This window comes from Argentina silus (assembly GCF_951799395.1).
Source record: "Argentina silus genome assembly, chromosome: 7".
In the NCBI taxonomy this organism is placed as follows: Eukaryota; Metazoa; Chordata; class Actinopteri; order Argentiniformes; family Argentinidae; genus Argentina; species Argentina silus.
Window position 1 is genome coordinate 5,039,562 of NC_139661.1, and position 20,467 is coordinate 5,060,028.

At 45.9% G+C, this 20,467-nt stretch overlaps 1 protein-coding gene across 2 annotated transcripts in view; it reads left to right on the plus strand.

Moving 5' to 3' along the window:
• The window catches only part of bmp2k (BMP2 inducible kinase), a 40,962-nt gene that overhangs the window by 1,744 nt on the left and 18,751 nt on the right, over positions 1-20,467 (plus strand). For both annotated transcript variants that reach the window (XM_083673643.1, XM_083673644.1), the window contains exons 2-6: positions 15,755-15,873; positions 17,150-17,255; positions 17,637-17,779; positions 19,214-19,335; positions 19,736-19,817. In XM_083673643.1, coding sequence (XP_083529769.1) covers positions 15,755-15,873; positions 17,150-17,255; positions 17,637-17,779; positions 19,214-19,335; positions 19,736-19,817 — 572 coding nt within the window. The remainder of the gene's footprint in view (positions 1-15,754; positions 15,874-17,149; positions 17,256-17,636; positions 17,780-19,213; positions 19,336-19,735; positions 19,818-20,467) is intronic.

Genomic DNA, 20,467 nt, shown 5'->3' on the forward strand with positions numbered 1-20,467 from the left:
GTTTATACTCTTCTCAGCCTACAGGGGTCCAAAACCTCCCTCGACAAGTTACTGACTAACTGGCTCGACCACATTTGATTTCGAAACAACAGCTGTGGATGGCAGTGTTACTGTATGTTATGAATTTGCATAGAATGCAACAGGTATCCTACCAGATCACCTTTCAATAGCTTGATAATACATAATATATGTATTATATAAAACATATAATAATGCGTGTTTCAACAGTGCCATATGTGCCCAATTAAGAATCTTAAGATTACCCTAAAGTAGCCTTAACGACTAAATCTGGAAGTATCCTGCCCACCACGAACAGTTGGAGAAGTGGAGACAAAATGAGGAAGTGTAAAAGCATGCAGACATTTGAGATGAATGTTTTCTTTGTCGTTGTTTTCCCCTGAGCGCAAAATCTGAACGCGTTCCACTGAACTGTCATACATTTTACCATTCAAGCCCAGTTAGTGTCACATTATGATAGATTTTTTTTTTTATTGTAGAGGTTGTTTTAGAAGCGTATCTGAATGAAGATGTTCTCCCTGCCTACAGTGCAGGACAAATTCAACATTACACAACTTCCTTTGTGTCATGTCCTGTCTCATATCGGCCTAGACACTTATCCGGATGCAATTTAAGCAGGATAAAGATTAAGGCACCCTCCTCAACTCTTTGCACACAAATGACATGATTGAAAAAGTATTCCAGTTAGGTTACGCAACCTAGCCCAATCAATGCGCCACTGCACAGCGAAGCAGAAATGATCCTACAAGACAAAAACGCCACTCTTCACAGGAGAGGTCATGAGCCGATGTCACAATGTAGACTAATCATGTGATGTGACTGGTGGAGATCTCCATTAAGAGCATGAAGGGAGGTTTCCGCTTCTGCCCATCTCAGTATGTCAAGTTAAGGACGGCTGGCCTTAGGCTGTATGTCCCCCAAAACACACACACGGGGACACATACTTTTCACTGGCACCCTATCACCGTTCATCTGAGGGCACGAGGCAAGGACAGAGACACTCATCTGTATGCACGGTCTGGTCGTCCCGGCCGGCGATCCGGCAGCCTGGCAGCGTCTGTCAGTGGGTCGCTTGTGTGACTTTGCTCTCTCAGGGTACTCAATGAATCATGGGATGTTTCCCAGAGGCTCGTCCTCCTCCTCCTCCTCCTCCTCCTTATTCAACCGTTAGTCAGCAGCTGTGGCAGTCTAATGAAAAGCATGAGATTCCCTCAAAGCCTCAAAGCTCGACAGAGAGAGAATGTAGTAGGCTGCCCGGGAGGAGAGATGGAAGTCGTCTGAAGAATTGTCAAGCACCTAAGCTCCCTATGATGACAGCTTATGAACTTTCCACCACTCCTCCTTTTCAGAGACCCTTTTAGATAATGTGGTTTACTTGTAACTTACAGTAATTTACAGTAAGTTGCCCCTGTACCTCTGTAATAACACTTATTACATTGTGTTAACATGTTGTTACACTGTAGTTAAGCTCCATTACAAAGCAATTTGACATGTAAAAGCAGCAAATAATGTTTGTTGTTAAGACAATCTACGACAGAAATAGAGGAAGCGTAATGTATGTCGCTTACGTGATACCAGTAATCAACAGCCATATTTGCTGAGTGAGCTTTGTTTTTCGTCACAGACCTGCAGAGTAGGTCTAATCTAGTGTTGAGCAGGAACTCTGTCATTTCCCTCTTCAGTGCTGTACTAGTACCCACTGTGGTTTCTGATGAAGTCCAAAGCTGTCTCAGAGAAGGATACAGAAATTAGAAGATAGGTTTAGCTGCAGGATGCATCTGTATGCAAGTCACCCTTGGCCAACTATTGCTCAGTTTTTTTTGTTTTGTTTGTTTAATGTAGCAGACAGAGAGAAGTTCCTTTCAGGAGCCAAGCCCCTCAGGCTAGGTTTGTTTTGGTACTAGACTGTCTTTAAGCAGGTATGAGAAAATCGATCCGTTAGTTACATAAACTGACTGGTCCTCTCTTCCCTTTAAGCTACTAATCAGACAAGCAGACTGCTTGCTTATTTAACAGGGCTGGCTTCAACATTTCTGGCCGTCAGGCAAATGGTGAGGGGCCATGGCAAGTGCATAATTATGCACATGGCCACTCTGTGTGTTTGTGTACATGACAAACAGCCTATATTTACGTCCTAGCGACTTCTCGGAAACAAACTCACTGCTTTTCCCGGTCTGTCACGTAACGTCTGGTCAGGTTCTTATCTGCACTTAGAGTTACCAGCCACGCAGTGAGGTATAACTCAGTACTGCACCAGCTTATCCAAAGACACCTTTATGTCTGAGCATCTTTGGTCCCCAGAATCCCAGCTTTGTTTTTTTTTTTTTAAATCACCTTTTGTTACCTTATTTGAAAATAATGCTTAGAATCTGCAGAGTTCAATATCATTTAAAGTGTAAATTGACAACCATAAAAGGCAAGCCATGAAGAGCTAAGCATCAATGGAAGGGCTGAAGCTCTGTTTTGGTGTATGATTTTTGATGCATTTGAGGAAAAGTGAGTCTGCAGAAAAACAAAGTTTCACCGAACACGCTGACCCCACATGATTTACATTATTTGCTGTGCTGTCAGCTAAATCCTGAGTCTGTGGATACACACTCAGTTTATTGTCTATGGTGTTGAGGAAAAACAGTTAACACATTCTGTTGTTGCTAATCAGGTTTTGTAATTTGAACCAGAAGGGTTTTGAGAGATAAGAGTGTTGTGAGATTGTGTAGCTCGGCTGCAGAGATATGCTCTGACCAAGCAAAGCTACAGAAGATCATGTAAACAGTAGAATTGCAAACACGGTTTCCATGCTCACAGCTACTTGTGTTCACAGTAAACACTTGGCTTTTCCATATGTCTTTAACGGCTTAGTTTAATGTGGTGTTATTGGTAACTATTACTATGGAGTTATCAAAGCAAATATGTTTGAAATTGACTTGTTATCATCAGTATTATACTAAATATTCTTGTTGGAAGGGAGCTTGAGGTGTAAAAACTTTCATTTGCTAATATTGTTAGCAAAGGATGAACTGTATTACTTTGAATGATGTAAACCAGGAACTAGAGTTGTAGGCTAGTTAATCCAAGGGCGATGACAGGCAGATATATTGAATAGATACTGTCATTTTGAGGTTTGTGAGGAGTAGTGTAAACATTAGCTGCCACTGAATGCTTTTACTGTTCTTTTAAGAGCCTAGCTAAGACCTGACAGTGCGGTATTGTACACTCGGTATGAACCGATACAGCATTGAAAATGTGAATAAATTCTTCGAAACAGGCTCAGTCAGGAGTTCTGGCTTGTTGATTATGGGGGTGTTCATCATTATGCATGTTGCAGCCTTCACTTGCTCATGTTAATTCTATGACCCATTTGATTTTCCCTTTTCTCTGCAGAGACTGTGGGGAAAAATGCATCCCATCTACATTATTTGCATACTGTACTGGCGATGAATGGGCGGATTGTGTCCCTTTGTTGTCTTGTTCTAGCACCCTATAAAGAATGCTGGTACGACGCAGCCCTCGGTCCCGTGGTAGAGGGTTGTTTTCTTTGTGCTTGCTCATTGAGGCCTTCTGTATCTGCCTCTCTATATGACCGTCATTCCCTCTTTGTGTTATTCCAAATGAATTATTTTCCACCGACTCATTACGGCCCGTTCGGGGAGGGCGTTTTGCCAAGGGTGGGATGGAACTTGGGCCTTCGGAAGACCAAAAAAGAGAGGGGCCAATGCCATGGACGCATTGATTTGGTTGGTCAATGAAACGGCGACACTCTCACACGGCAGCATTTTGTATATGAACGACATGCTGAAATGAAGTGCAAATGTGGGCCTAGTGCAGTATCTAATGTGATACAATATTGTTTCAACGGAAATTACAGCTTTACTACACAGGTATATAGACAACTTAATGTACCCAATACCAATTCACCATCAATATAGTCTCCTTTCGCCCATTCATTTTTTGGGTTGCCAGTAGTATAAAGGATTTTGGAAGTTGTGCTTTTAACAGTCGGAACTTTCTTGTCAAGAGGGATGAATTATATGTTTTAAAGGAAATGGCTTCATTGTTCCGAAGACCTTGACTGTGAAACAGAATTGTTTCTCCACGCACTGTGCATGTGCTGGGAGAATGTTAATGCTGACCGGCTCAAAGTTGCCCAGATTTCCTTATCAGTCTTCAAAGGAGCGCCCTGTGCAGAGTGTGTGTCAGGGGAATGTGTCCACAAATTTTTTGACACCGTTCCTTATTCCATTCTGTGCGTTTCAATGAGCCTGACCTCCACCAGCCTCCCCATGTGTGTGTATGATCTCTGGTTCAGACTCGTAAGAGAAGGGTGTGAGACTACTGCTCTATGACAAGCCAGGAGCATAGTTAGCCTAACCTACGGTTCACTGTCTCCACTTGACTGTGTCTCTCTGGTCTAGCTCCTTGTCTCAGGTACCCTCTTGTGTGCCGCAAGGTGACATTGGTTGTGAGGACACTGCTTTCTGGATTTTTTTTTTGAAAGAGCCTGTAGTGGGGTTTGTTGACATGTTAGTCATCCAGGAGGAGTTCATAAAGCAGGATCATGGCAACATCCCAATGCCAATATTCCATAACAGCTAACTAGGCTAATCATAATGAACGTCAAGGTGCACTTCTCTCAACTGGATGTGCTGTCTGATAATTGAGCGAAAGGTTTTAACCTAGTTTACCAAATTCAGAACATCAAAGCAGGCCAATTAATAGGCTATCGCACGACGGTGGCTTGAGGACGTCTCGGAGTAGCCTACATGTATCTTAAATGTTTGCTTTAAACAAGGCTTCAATCTGCTGCTGTTTACCAGGCCTAGGCAGATTACAGGCTGATGTAAACACACGCTTCACCACCGCTGCCTGACAGTGATTGAGGATGGCAACGGGCATGACTGTACACTCAACGGATGACCAGTCTCGCACAAGTGATGAATGGATGTTTTTTTGTTTGTTTTTTTACTCCCCTGACAATTGAAGTTGAGGTCACTGTAAAAATGTTGGCTGCCAAGGGAAAGCTCCATGGAAGGGATGTCATCTTATGAAGTGAGGGAGAGATACAGTAGATAGAGTGACAAAGGGAGAGAGAGAGAGAGAGAGAGCCTTTATTGGAGTGTTTGTAGACTAGGCCTAGTCACTTCAGCTGCCTAGTCACAGATGTAGTCATTTGTTCTCCTGGCTGCTACTCGGTCCCTGTCTAGTGAAATAACATGTCAAGCCATTGACACTATTAGCTCAACAACAAGATTAATTGAAAAGGAAGGTGTCTCTGTGTACACACAGTTATGAAAAGCAAGTCTCACGGCGTCCTCAGAGGCTTTTGAGTAGATTTCGACACACAACTGCACGCCCGCTGTCTTGTTTTCCACAATGTAATTCAATCTGGTTAAGCACCCTTTCACCTTGTGAATGCGTAACAACTGGTTTTAATCATTCTCATTGTGATTAGACATGCAGAGGAAAATTCCTTTGGTGACACATGAGTTTCCACCTCACTGTGAGGGACCTCAGGAAGAGCTGACTTTGGAATGCTCTGTCTTGTCACGGAATAGTTAGCCTCTCGTGACAGTTTTTTAGCTTCTCTTTTCGTCTCTCGGTATTTCATGTCCTGCCCAACCCTCGAGTCTGAATAGTCTTGAGCACGACTTTCTCAGGTACCCTTTGTCCCTTTTTATTTTTTATTTTTTTATCTTCTTTCACATTTTCTCTCGTTGCTGTTTTTCTACAGAGTAACCTTGGCCCAACATACAGTAGGACATAGTATTCCCTAAACCCAAGAAGCCATTGGTGTAACAACAAAGTACAGCTCTCCTCCCAAGGCCGAGGGATGTGGCGTCCAGCCAAGCTTACCCCCTCTAGTCCCCAACCTCCCCTTGTTTGTCCAGACTCTGTTGTTGAGAGCCTGGGGTCCCCTTTTCATAGCTGACCCCTTGTGATGTAATGATCTGGCCTCACATGTCCTTTCTTCCCCACAGTACCCCCTTTCTCCCCACCTCCTCTCATCCCCCTCTCTCCCCACCTCCTCATCCCCCCTCTCTCCCCACCTCCTCTCATCCCCCCTCTCTCCCCACCTCCTCTCATCCCCCTCTCTCCCCACCTCCTCTCATCCCCCTTTCTCCCTACCTCCTCTCATCCCCCTCTCTCCCCACCTCCTCTCATCCCCCTTTCTCCCTACCTCCTCTCTCCCCACCTTACAACTCACCATTAGGCAACTGAAGCACTGCCACTTGTGTTCCTCAGAGTGGCCATAACCGCTGTTGGGAAGATCAATGGGGAAAAAGAGACAGCCAGAGCCTTTCCAGTCCAAGCATTAAAAAAACCAGCCGAACTGATAAGACTGATTATGACCATATATGGTTAGCCTTTCGCCTGGCTCTGTCTCACAAAGCCTTGGCTTCATTCAAGCACTCCTCCATCTATGTTGTGCTGCTGCACCATACTGTACACCTGAGAGAGCGAGAGAGGAGAAAATGGATGTTGCTGAAAGAAGGAGGGCAAGGGAGCTTGCAAATGAGGACAAGGGCAAGGGGGGTCACAACAAAACCCTGCCATCCTCAGCTTCTCGAGGCATGCGAAAGAAGGGATTCATCTTGTTTGCAGTTCACACTCACCAGACAGGAGTTACCGTACACGCCAAAATTGAGCTGTAGAGAAAAATAGGTCAGTCAAGTCTGTGCTAGTCGAATGGAGGCTGGCGTCTGTTTTGCCATGCGGCAGCTCAGACCAGTTTCTGTGGTGTTTCGCTGTTAAAACCCTAAATGTTTCCGTTACCGCAGCTCAGTGATTTTAGGTGGTATAGACCCTATTGGTGTTACTGTTACTTTCGTGTCTCTGATAAAGTAGAATGACACTTGGGTAGATAGTCTTCTGACCTTACCCATTTCTTGTCCATTACAATGCAGAGTGAAATGATGATATACTGATAAATTGGTTATTTTCTAGATTGCCAGCATGATGTTGTGTACAAGAACCTGTCACAACCTGTATTTTTTAGTTTAAATCACTTCCTCAGAGCAAGTCTGTGAAAGTGTGTCAACAACAGCAGGCTGCCTGCATCCTTCCCTCCCCCCACAATAATCTGAGATTGATGTTTGTGTCTCCTTTCTCATCTTCTCTAAAAGGCCAATAAAAAACAGAATCATTTGGCACAAGTAGAGTAGCACCATTTGCCTGCTTCTAACGTCCCACACTGGGCCACCTGCCAAGGATTAATACGTATGTGTATGCTCTCGTAGCTAGATATTTTACCAAAAGAAGTAATGATATCCTAAAGGACAAGGCTCTATTTGGATAACAACTCTTTCTGGCATGTGTCCCTAGATGCACTAGGCTTCTCCTGCTCTATCGGGACTGCCCATTAGGCCAACATGGATACAGTAACAGTTTGTTTATTGTCCTTAAGTGAGCTGCCATGGTTATTGTCAGGCCAACCTGGATTCTCATTACTCCTCTGCCAGACAATTTTATCTTTGGGGCTCCGATGCCTCATCATCGCCGGGCTGATAGAACGCAGCCACCAAGGTTTTTCGCGTGACCTTCTCCCACTCTAACTCCGCAGTGATATGAAACAGATGTGCACAGGGCTCTTGATGCCAACTGAAAGTGACACCCCCATCGAGGGTTAAAAAAAAAAAGAAGAAGAACTCGAACTTGTGTGGCTCATCAAGTCCTTGTTCTTGTAGGATTTGTTTGTTCTACATTGTGTTGAAAGGAAATACCAACTGTCCTGCAATGGTTGTGTTGTGTACTTTGTCAACGTATCCAGTGAGATAAGGAGCTGGATACTTGGCTGTTTTTGAAGTCATGACTATTTGAACTTGATCTTGTTCAACCTGTGCCAGTCTTGAGTGTATGATTCACTGAGAACCTGATAATTCGCCTCACTCCACCTGACATATGTTGAAGGTTATGCAGTATATGCACTGCCGTTTTCTGGAATTTGGGAAGGAGCGCTTCTGTCAAAGTGAGAGGGCTACTGTTGATAGCGTGTGCTTTTTGAGTTGTTCACAGAACTTAGGCTAGCCCTTTGTTGAATATGAACTAATCACCATGAGTACACACACACACAGACTACCTGAAGAACGTTTGTTAGCTTTACTTTGTGCGTTAGCTTTTGTTTGTCTGTTTGTCGGTGACTTGGCGTGTGTTTCCCCTCTTGCTCTGCAACCACACAGTCATCTCAGCCCAGATTCTTGTGGCATCCCAGTATCCCGTCTGTCATTTGGCACAGAGCCACCATCACCTCTATAGGTTTATAAATACCTGACCTATAACAACTTCCTTTATCTCCTCGCCACGGTTCCGCTTGACTTAGAGGGAAGAGTAGGCCTAAGCCGCACCGCGTTCTTAATACTACTGATGTGGTCAGGCTAGTAGTGTGACAGTCAAAGAGACACTGTGCTTTTTTTTTTTTTGTATGTATGCCTATATTGCAATGCTAACTGTCAGAATACATGTGCAAAACTTGCCTTTACAACATGGCTGTATTTCTCTGTGTCATGTGACACGGCCGGTCATAAGATTTGGAGATCCCATTCATGCATCTTGGTTATGGCAATAAGAGACATGTGACAGGTCTCGGTCTTAGTAATGCAGTTCGGTTCCTTTCTTAGCCAAATTGTGAACCATGTCTGCTGTCTCTTCTGAGAAAGTGTAGGCTACTCGTGGAGGAAGTTACCCAACTGTACAGTTGAGGTAGTATGGGTTCATCTGTTTGGTGCACGAGAGCATTTTTTCCTCTTTTTTTTTTTTTAATGTGGTAAACCATTTTACGTGTTTCCTTGTGGTTTTCACTCGGTTAGGCCTGTATTATGTTTGACATCCGTTTCACAATTAGGCCATCTAGTCTGACTTGAACCGAACAGGTTTTAAACAGCAGATGTTTTTGTTTCTTGAAGTAAAAAAGCCGTAAACATTACCACCCGGGTTATCAGACCTGAAAAGATGAAGGCACTTTTCTTCCATCAAAGAGCTTCAGTGAATCCGCTGCCTGGAAAGTTCCAGAAGAGTGACAAGTCGGCTCAGTGTTCTGTCAGGGGAGATATCACCAAGTGCAGAATCTCTCAACTGCACACCAAAAGCAAGCTTTGCTCTATTTTTAGGCCGACAACCTTCTCCGCAGATAAATATGTGAGCATCATAATAGTGCAACTTTGGAAGACTCAGGGGAAACAGATTAAGCAGGGTTCTTAAGAGATATTTGCTAGCCTGAAGATGGCTACAGTAAAAAGCCTTGATGTTGCAAGTGGGAAAGATACAGTATATCTCTCTCAGCACATCAAGAGGGGGTAGATCATAGGGTATGTGTGCGTCTGTCTGTGTGTTGCAGACAGCTGAAAATAAAATAATAATTTCAGCCGTACTGAGCCTCAAACTGATCTTGGTGTACGAACACAACCCAATTTTCAACACTTTGTTTGTTCACTCTTAATTTTGGCAGCTGCAGCTCAAGTTATGCAAGTTCATAGTAACCTTGTGTCTCACAGTCATCAAATGATGCATGTTCTTCTGAAACGCTGAAGCTTGGAGAAAGATAAGTCCTCCCCGCGTTAACCTGTATAATAACAGATCTCAAAGGATTTTCTCCAAAGCACCGAGGATGTAGAAGTCATTATTGGCAATTAGCTTTAGCAGCTGGCACACCACTGGTGACTGGGAAATAAGTTGAAGACTGGTTGAAGTTGAATCAAATCCAGTTCCAAAGTAGTCCCCATAACATTGTCATTGTCAAACTGTACAATACATAATATTGCAAGATTTGGTCATCCTTTAGCCTATATGATGTGGTCGTAATAGCTGTGTACTAAGTTTAACTTGTAATTACTCGAGTAACAATATCGTATAACGTTATACATCAGTAGGCCTAATTGCTTTGTAATTGCATAGTAATGGAGTTGAGCAGTTTGTGTTATTACACAACTGTAATAAAGGCCTTATTCCACTTGTGTAATAACACAAACAGGCAACGTAATTATGAAGTCGAGCATAAACTCAACATTTTTTCACTTCATTAGCACCTCATTTGACTCCAGTGTCCATGAATAAAATAACAGGCCTAGAATATGAAGCTTTGAATTAAAAAAGCTGTGGCCTCTGCATTCGTCTGTGTTATGTAACACATTTATGAATCCAACTGTATTTCATCTGTTAAAGCACTTTGAGGTCTAAAGCTTTAGAATGCAGTCAAAGGAAGAAATGAGGAAACCCACCCTTCATTGTACTACAGGGTGTCAGATTAAGACCTAGAATCATTGTCCCGAGGCTATTGTCTCTGATTCTATGTTTTAATGACGGTTGTATTATATATTTATTGAATAAAGATGTATTATATATTTCCACTTTGTGGTTCGGGTCTGAGTGGACTTAACTCGCATACAATTAAGACCATTGAGACCTGTCATGCAATTGTTGGAGTTTGTTTACGCCCTGTTACTACAGGGGATTTTGGCCGTGGCAGATTCATATGGAATAACGCTCACTTGAAGAGGAAGAAGGGGGGAAAAAAGGAGCTCGAGGAGATTCGCAGACGAAAGGAAACTGGTGGATAAGAGCCATGCAGAGCGATCCCACTGGAAAATTATACTTGACTTTTAGTTTTCCTCTTGGTCACATGGTATGGCAGAAAGATCCCCCACACACATGAAAAAAGGAGAAGAGAAAGAAGTAAGAAGGCTATTCTTTATTTTATTTTGTCACAAGTCAAGAGGGAGATCACTTTTAGTCTGAACACATGAATAAACCCCATGTTGACGTGCCTAATTGAACATTATTAGCCTAAATAGGCCTTAGTACTGTCAATCAGCCATAGTCCTCCATAGTGCAGCAGCTGTCTTCCTGGGCTGTGTTGTGTAGGTTTGCATAAGGGGAAAGGGGCCCCTATGAGGAAACCCCATATCTAGGCCTAGCTCGAAATGATTATTATAAGAAGCGACGTTTTTTCCTTTTTAAAACTGAAGGAATAGGAATCACTTTTTTTCTCCAGTTTTTACAGTTTCCTCCGTCAAGTCCATACGTTGAAGAAGCCAAGATGTTTCACTCCCTCACATTCGAGGCTAGGCGGTGGGCAGCATTGGGGTGTGGGAGTAGGAGTCGTTTCTCAGTAGACCCCAGGAGAGAGGGTGGGGAGGACATAATAACAGAGCCCAATGTCATCCATGACATCATGCTTCAGACGGAGAACAGCTGTGCACACCCGTGCCTGAGCAGAAGAATCCACAAAGGCATCATCACCCGTCTCAGTTCACTCCCCTCACCTCCCTTAACAGATGTCAAATGCTACTAACCTAAATCCTTTTTTTAAAAACTCATTGAAACTCCCTTCCGCACTTCGTCTTATCGTATTTTGATTTGTTTGGCCTAGTGTGTCCCAGTTTGTCCTTTACTCCCTCCTTTTTCCCTTTCTTCTCTCTCTCCCCGTTTTTTTAGCAGCCCTCCAAGTATGACAGTGACGGTTGAATGGGAATCTGACAATTGGTCAGGCTCTGTAATGCGGTCCACAGTAGTAGTGGTGGTGGTGGTGGCAGTGGGTGATGATGTCATTGTCCTTGATGCTGGATCCAGGATGGGGGGGGGAAAATTCCCCAGTAATGACGGGCCTCCTTCAGTCAGAACCCAGACCAGGCTTCAGGCTGCTGCAGTGTCAGCCCCCATCCTCCTTTCTTCTGGGCCGAACGGACAGGCTTTTTCCTCTGGGGCCAAGTGACGCCTGACTGTGTCACGCTCAAATGCTTCCCCTCCCACGACTCACTGACCGACACTGAACGATGCACAGTACAGGACTAGATCAGGGGAAAGGTCAGATTTGACTGATGAGCGTATCACGCTCAAGTGAGAAGTGGTTCGCTTAGAGATTCATCACGTTGAACAGGTTCTGTCACAGCATATATCATTCTTGTCATAATTACTCTCTCCTTCCTCATCATCCGTCTTAGTCATCGAGTCTCGGACTGAAACTGTTTTTATTCAGAAGTTAAGATGTCTGTTCGCTCAGCCGATGTGTCACAATCATGGCTAGCGCAAGTAACAAGGAAGGCAAACAAAGCTCAGCTCACCCTACACAATAGTCTCTTGGATGCGGTAGTAGCTCGCAAACAGAGTTCTGTTTTGGCCCGAGAAACGCGTTTAGCCAGTTGGTTGGGTATGAGTGGAATTTGGCCTGTGTGGATGTTGGGCGTCCAACAACAGCCGGACGAAGAGATATTCACAGAGCTGATTTGACGAGTCTATCACAGACTTTCCATCATTTTGGTGTGGTTTAGTAGAACTGCACTGAAGGCATCCCTGCCTTCTTTTAGTCATAGACAGTGGAGTGTCTTTGTTTATGAGGTTTGGCTAACACAGGGCAGGGTGGTCACAGATTGCGTAATTGTCGTTTTGCAATCATAATATTCGCCATCGTCATTAGCATTGTGCTGTGGTGGTCACATGAGAATTCCAACGATGCCTTTGCCCAGCCCAAGCGGGGTTATTGGGTCTTATCTGTGTACGAGTGTGTATGTGTGTTTCACAAGTAAGTTTGTCTTTGTTTGTAATGAGTACCACTGTAGTGTCTGAAAGTCAGTCAGTCGAGGATAACGTCGTTGATGTCCACAACAGAACCGATGTCCTGTACAGCGAGGCGCCCTTTTGTGTTCTTTAGCTCCCCCCCCTCCCTCATTTATACAGGAAGTTGGTACGCTGGGCACAAAGCCCCTTAACAAATCATCCCTCCAGAGGCACTCTGGAGAATAATGGACTCTAGCTCTACATCCGCGGGTTGGCATGGCAGAGGCAGGCAACAAAGGCCCCAGTGGCTGTGATTTAGTGAGAACCTGATCCTGGACCATATGGCCCCCATCTCTGGGCAGGCAGGCAGCGCCGGGGAGACTGGCCTGGGCCTGGGGTAGGGGCAGGGGCAGGGGCCCTTTAGCCTCTCTCTCTCTGAAGCCACCTGCCTCCCTCCAAGACTCTATCTCCCCAGCTGCTGGGGATCAGAAAAAGTTTCCCCCCCATAGACAGGCAGGTAACAGCTGGTGTGTGTGTGTGTGTGTGTGTCACTGAAATATGTGTGTGCCAGTGTTCGGGTAATCACATGCTCTTGAGCTTCTTGGCCCTCTGCCTGGGCAAATGGCTTTTGCCTAGTTAAATCTTTCACCTGGCTCAGGCAAAACCAGTCATGTCCTCCTCGGCTCCTCCCACTTTAGTATTCTTTCTCAACAACATTTGGACATAAACATCAAGGCTCCTTTTTAGACGAAGTTTGTAAGATGGATTTCATGACTGGGCTCAATATGGCCAGTTATGGTTATTCAAATGTGCCGTTTTAGTTGTGGTTTTTCTTTTTTTCTTTTTTTTTTATTGTTAACCATGGCTGTCTTGTTGTTTAACACAACAATTGATGTGGTCACCGGTCCCACTGCCGTCCATGAAGCCCTAACTGGCTGTTGTCTGGCTAACTCACTCTGCGTATCCTTCATGGCCTCTTAAGCCTTTTAGCAACGATTTACAAAACGAGTCCCTTTTATATCACAACACAGCACAACACTTCCTCCTCCTCCTCCTTAACGCAGCTCTCTCATTGTCATGTGATTCAATTAGCTGCCTGAAGTTCATGAGTCAGTAAATAGCCCTTTACACTCCCACTTCCTTGTTTCGGGAAAAAATCGATCTCAGCGAAGCCCAGCTGTTTTGAGACGCCCTTCACCTCCAATCAGTCAGGATCTAAGCGTACAAGCGGAGCAAAGCGAATCGATAAACAGCAGCCGGTACCAACAAACAAGGTCTTTGGTTTGATCCCTGCTGACTTCCTGATTGTAGTGGTGACATTTCTTCTCCGAGGTTTCGTGTTCATGGTAACAACCTCCTACGGTCACTATACACCCACAAGCTGCCCATAACAACCAACACACTGACTGAGTAACATTTATACAGGCCTTCATTTTCTGGAACAAAGTTGATTATCCAAATAAAGTGAATGATGTCATATAGTGTCGGCCTAGTGGTGAATAAAACGTAAGCTGCCTGTGAATACCACAGGGCGTTTGTTTTTGAAGAAAAAAGAAGAAAAAGAAAACGTTTTTACGGCGGTCGTTATAAATCAAATCTTCAGACTTCAGGCTTTTTTTTTTATTAGTTCTTGTTTGTGTGTTGAGGTTCATGTAAAACAGACGTTTTACTGTATGCCGGCAGTGGAGTTCATCAGTGCTTTGACAGGAAGCACGGGGTGCAACAAGTGTTATCTGTTTGTCGTCTGCACAGCTGTGGCGTCAGTTGAGCGCCTCGTCGGCGTACTCGCTGAGAGTTGTGCTCAGATTCGCCGGCACGTCGACCGCAGCTTTTCGTATCTCACCGTGAATTTGCATACCCCTCTCACATGGCACACACGTCATCGAGGTTGTCAGTGTGAAGAGTACGGCACTCCTCACCCGACATGCAGCGAAACACAAACAAGCATCTCTCTCGATGAAGACCGATTGTTCCTCCTCTCCAGTCAGCGAACAATTCACTTTTATAGTCAAATCGACCCCCTTTCCTCTCAGGTTTGACCTTTGACCTACTTGTGTCCTTTTCCTAAAGGGGCGTATGGGGTTATTGAGTGTGTTGGCTATTCATCTAACTTTTAATGTGATTAGCCTGTACGGTGCGTCTGGTAACCCCCCCTCTCATTATCATGAGCAGAAGCACACTAGCCAGCGCAGCGCTCCTTGATCTCATTAGCTCCCTGCTTTACCCTGTTTGTGTGCAGATGGGTATCAGTGCTGATGATTCCCCCTGAGCGTGTGTGCGTGTGTGTGTGCTTGTGTGTGTGCGCGCGTAATGAAAGAGCCACGCTCCGTTGATCTACGTCAGCGTCCCCAAATGGAACACGGTCTGATGCCTCATGATAACTCACCTGCCGAGTGCTATTGTGACTCCACACAGTTCTAACCTCTATATAGTATACTATCACTACACTTGATGTGTGTGTGTGTGTGTCGTGCGAATGAAAGGCAAGCTATGGCAAGTCATTCTTTCCAGGACACGGCTTCCTTTATGAAAGTGATGTCTTCAGCGCTCGGCTCCGGGCGGTGTTGCCATGGTCTCGGATGCACTTTCCACTTCGAGAGTGCCGTTATTCACACCGAATACACACGGTAACACGCAGGCAGAAACCCCCCCCCCCCCCCCCCCAGCACCATCTAAGCAAACCTGAAATGCATGTACAGCACTGACAGAACTACGCTATAACAACGTCTGATTGATTGATTGATTGACAGCATGCACTGTCCTGGACCTGACGACGGGCACTCACTGATCTTACTCTGATGTGATCTTATGATACTCTGATCTTACTCTGATGTGATCTTATGATACTCTGATCTTACTCTTACTGTGATCTGGCGCTGGCTTGGCAGTCCTCGTTCTCCTCTTTCTCTCACACACCGATGGTAGTTTTCGGGGGGGGGGGGAGGAGAGAGAGACCCAAGTAGACGATCATCAAGTAGTGTTGAATTCCTTCCCTAATGAGTAGGCCACTTGCCAGTAAGGTGAGGAGCTTTTTTAAGGTCACGGCAACTCAAAACAGTGGCTACAGTGTACTGAAAGTGGCCTTTTGGAAGTGTCTGTCATAAAAAAATAAAAAAACACCTATATTACAGTACAATATTCACCTCAGCTTGAGCCGCGAGGTGAAATGACGTGTGCGTGTGTGTGTGTGTGTGTGTGTGTGTGTGTGGATAATGCTGACACTGCGCTCTTGTCTTTTCTTCTCCCCCCTCAGGCGGGTTTTCCGTGGTCTTCCTGGCTCGTACGCACAGCGGCGTCCGGTGCGCCCTCAAGAGGATGTACGTGAACAACAACCCCGACCTGAACATCTACAGGAGAGAGATCACCATCATGGTGAGAGAGAGGCCTCCTCCTGTCAATAACAACACCACGGTTACCATCCACACCACACTCTCTCATGAGTAGGGACTTCTTCTTTTTTTTTTTTTCCCTGGTCAAGGTCATGTGAGCAGGAAAAACTCCTTGGGTGTGTGTTTCATTCCAGAAAGTCCCCCCCCCCCTTTTCAGGGGAGTGGTCCTCTTTCACTTTCCCCCCTTCACAGATCGGAGAGACCATTTGGCACTTCTTAGCTAAATCTCCGAGCCTTGGTGGGATCAGCCCCTCCCCCCCCCCATCTGCCCCCATCTCATCAGCTCACATCAAGCGAGCGCCAATTAGATTTGACTGTCATGCTGACACCTACCCGCTCCGATCAGATCTGCGATGGGGAGGGAACGAGGGGCAGATGGAAGGGATAGAATGTTCTGGAATGGTGTCTTTGGTACCCCACCCTTTACTGCAACAACTATACTGTACACTCTATTCATATGCCTATTTCAACGTATAGAGACTGTTTATGAACATCTAGCTAACCTGTCAAAGCAGCGAACTTCTATCTCCTAGTTCCCATGGTCAAGGCTCATTTTCAACGGGCTATGAAGAAACATGTTGAACACAGGAAACAATTGTGTTTTCCTCAACTATTGACCCTGAGTCTGTTACTGATTGCTCAGGATTTGCTTATTCTGCTGGGTTTGTCTGTCTCTGCGGTGCTGACTCTGACAATGAGTAACACACACACACACACACACGAAAAGCATTTGACCTCATGGAACACTGACACGGTTCTGACCTGATTTGAAATTGAGGTGTGGCTGTCTTAGTCACTCCCGACGGTCAGACAAGGCCAAACCAGTTTTAAATCAAACATACCATTCTTACCGAAATTCTCTGATACAGAAATCCGGTCAAGTGTGACAGTGTTATTGGTTGCAGCGATGGCCGTGTCAAGTTTGTCTCGACTCGTGGCCTTTCAGTGTGTGTGTGTTTCTCTCACCAAACTCTTATTTTTCGCATGAATAGCCTTGGAAGTCTTCAAGGTTTATGGCCAAGGCTAAAGTAATGTTATATCACTTCTCAATGAAAGTCTGTCCTGAGATGGGTCTATACTGTACTGTATCATTGGTAGATGAAGTGGGATCCTTGGGTGACTCTACCCTCAACCCCTAAACCCTAACTTTAACCCTAACCTTAACCGTTTTCAAATCTCAACTTCAATGGGGTGATGTCACAGTCTGGTCGTCCCAAGCATCCCATTTAGCGTTTCCCACATGTCATTCCTCTCTGCAGAAGGAGCTGTCTGGTCACAAGAACATCGTGGGCTACCTGGACTCCACCATCAACGCAGTGTCAGACAGTGTGTGGGAGGTCCTTATCCTCATGGAGTACTGTAAAGGTACGCTTCCCCCCTAGTGTGTGTGTGCGCACGTGTCTGTGTGTGTTTAATCTATCGTACAGTGCATTGCGACCATGAGTAAAATGCACTTTAAACCTACTCGAAGTTGAAACCTGCAACACCACGAGTATGTTTGTCTGTACCAGCTGTCGTACTGTAGGTCTTTGACTGTCTGAATGAATGGCTGAATGAATGAATGGCTGAATGAATGAATGGCTCCCGTCTTGTCCTTGTTGATTGCGCTGTCCCTGTATGACTGCTCTGTATTGATTTTGGCGGAAAGAAGTTGCTTTGTCCTGTGGGTCATTTTCTTTCTCTCTCTCGCTCTCTCTCTCTCTCTCTCTCTTTCTCTCTCTCTTTCCCCATCTCTCTGTTCCACAGCGGGTCAGGTGGTGAAGCAGATGAACCAGAGGCTTCACATCGGGTTCACCGAGGCCGAGGTCCTCACCATCTTCACGGACACCTGCGAGGCCGTGGCCAGGCTGCACCAGTGCAAGACCCCCGTCATCCACAGAGACCTGAAGGCAAGGGGAAAAACCCCCTCTTCTCCCTCCTCCTCCTCCTCCTTTATTCTACTCCCTCTCTTTCTTTTCTCCTTGTTTTCCGCCCGTCCTCGATGACCGCCTGTCCCTGCTGATCTGTATTCTCGTGTTTTTTTTCTTCCTGGTCACGTCCTCCCCCGCTCTCTCCCCCCTCCTGTCTTTTTCCTCCCCTCCCTCTGTGTTTCTCTCTCTCTCTCTCCCCCGTTTTCCTCCCCCTGTCCTCTCACCTATCCTCCTCCAACACCCTGTTTCTCCCCCCCCACCCTTCCTCCTACAGCTTTTTCTTAGTCAAACTCCTGTTGTCCTCACCCACCCCCCCCCTCTCTTCCTCCCCCTTCTTCTTTTGTCCTCATATCCCTCCTCCACCTCCAACTCCCTCTCTTCTTCCTCCTCTTCCTCTCCCACGTAGTCTTCTTCCCCGACTTGGCCCACATCTGACGTGCGTCTTTCCAGCGCTGTGTGTGTGTGCGTGTGTGCGTGTGTGTGTGTGTGTGTGTGTGTGTGTGTGTGCGTGTGTGCGTGTGTGCGTGCTCGTTCCTCTCTCTGCTGGGACCAGTCCTAGCAGCACTGTGTGGCCCTCAGCAGCACACACAGTTTCTGTTCTGTCTCGGCCTACGTGGGTTACATAACGCCACAGGGACACAAAGGGACCGGGAGGCCCGAGTCACTCAGTCACTGGTGTGTGAAGTGAGACTGCAAAAACCTGGGCTGTCACCGCCACTCAGCTCTTTGTCTGTGTGTGTGTGTGTGTGTCTCTGTGTGGCTTTTCGATCTCTCACTTTCCTTGCTCAGTGTTTCTCAGCTCTCTCTCTCTCTCTCTCTCCATCACTTTGTCATCAACTTTTCAATCTTTCTTCTTCCTCCTCTGTTTCTCTCATCCCTTCCCTCCTTTCTCTCCCTCCCTCCCTCCCTCCCTCCCTCCGTCATGTTTTGTGTAGTGGTCTCCCCCAGTCTTGGCATACCTCAGTGCAGTGGACTAAAATAAAGTGTAAACAAAACAAAGCCTCGCCACAGCCTTTTGAAAAGGACTCGCTTTTCTATTGGCCAGACTTGGTGGAACGCTGCGAGCTACCGCACCGAGCGCAGCACCAAGCCACATCACCAATAAGTAAACAAGCCGATGACGAGGACGTGTGTTGCTTTATTCATTCCTCGGTCTGGATCGAGTCGGTCCGTACTGTAGCTTCAGGCTCCAACCTCAAACCGTTAAGATGCGTCATGATTTCATTATTTTTAAAAAAAGAAAAAGGCTATCATTATTTAATTTAGTTTCTTCATCGGTTTTTGAAGTTGGCGACCTGGCAACATGTTGGTATGGACTGTTTGGTGTAAACATGGTTGTAATGAGGGCTGTCTCTGTCTGTCTCTCTCTCTCTCTCTCTCTCCCCCCCCCCCCCCCCCCTCTCTGTCTTGCAGGTAGAGAACATTCTGTTGAATGACCAGGGGAGCTATGTCCTGTGTGACTTTGGAAGTGCCACTCACAAAGTGCTGCTCCCGCACAAAGACGGAGTGACCGCTGTGGAAGACGAAATCAAGAAGTACGTGTGTGACCTCCCAACCCATTAGTTGTCTGTCTGTCTGTCTGTCTGTCTGTCTGTCTGTCTGTCTGTCTGTCTGTCTGTCTGTCTGTCTGTCTGTGTGTGTGTGTGTGTGTGTGTGTGTGTGTCTCCTGTGTTTGAATGTCTCTACGTCTTTATCTGTGCATTTGTGGCCGCGATGATGCATCATCACTAAATCAAGGTTTTATTGTATTTGCTTTCCTTCATTTACGATGGCTGATAAGCTACTGATACAACCACATCCAATATAGGTCCCATGAATGCTTTAGCCCACAACTCGGCAAGTTACATAACACTGGAAGACTTCACGCGGGAAAGCACTAGAGTTGCACTACATGACCTTTGACCCTGTCCACTTCTTGGTTGTCTCCCCGCGCAGGTACACGACCCTGTCTTATCGAGCTCCTGAGATGATTAACCTGTACGGAGGGAAAGCCATCACCACTAAAGCTGATATATGGGTATGTGTGTGAGAGTGTGTGTGTGTGTGTGTGTGAGAGAGAGAACGTGTGTGTCTGTGTGTGTGTGAGAGAGTATGTGTGAGAGAACGTGCATGTGTGTCTGTCTGCACGCGTGTGAGAGAGCGTGTGTGTTTGTGTGTGTGAGAGAACGTGCGTGTGTATGTGTGTGTGTCTGTCTCTGTGCGCGGCACGCATGTGTGTGTGTGCGCGTTGATGACTTCCAGGCAGGTACCCTGCAAGGCGGGTTTAGCTTCCTGCTTGCTGTGTGGTCCCAGTCTGTCAAGCCTAGCAAGTTTTCGCCTCAGCCATCACCAGACTGTAGTGCAGCACCAGCCCGGGGCGTGCCTGGGGCTGTTTTCTCCCACAAAAATGCTCCCTCATTGTTTTTTTGCCTCTTGAAATATTGAACCGCTCTTCGCTAGCTAGTAATTTGGAGGCTGGGAAGAGATGGAGGCACTCGGTAACAGACCTGGGTCCAAATGGTATTTGAAATCCTTTCAAATGCGTTGAGCGTTTGCATTTTTGGGACTAATTCCATTGTTCCAGGCAAACTCAAGTCAAACCCCAAACCCCTATTCGAATGCTAAATTGAACTGAATTTGATTTGAACCCGGGCCTGCTTGGTAACGAGCCACAACGGCGGAAGGTGA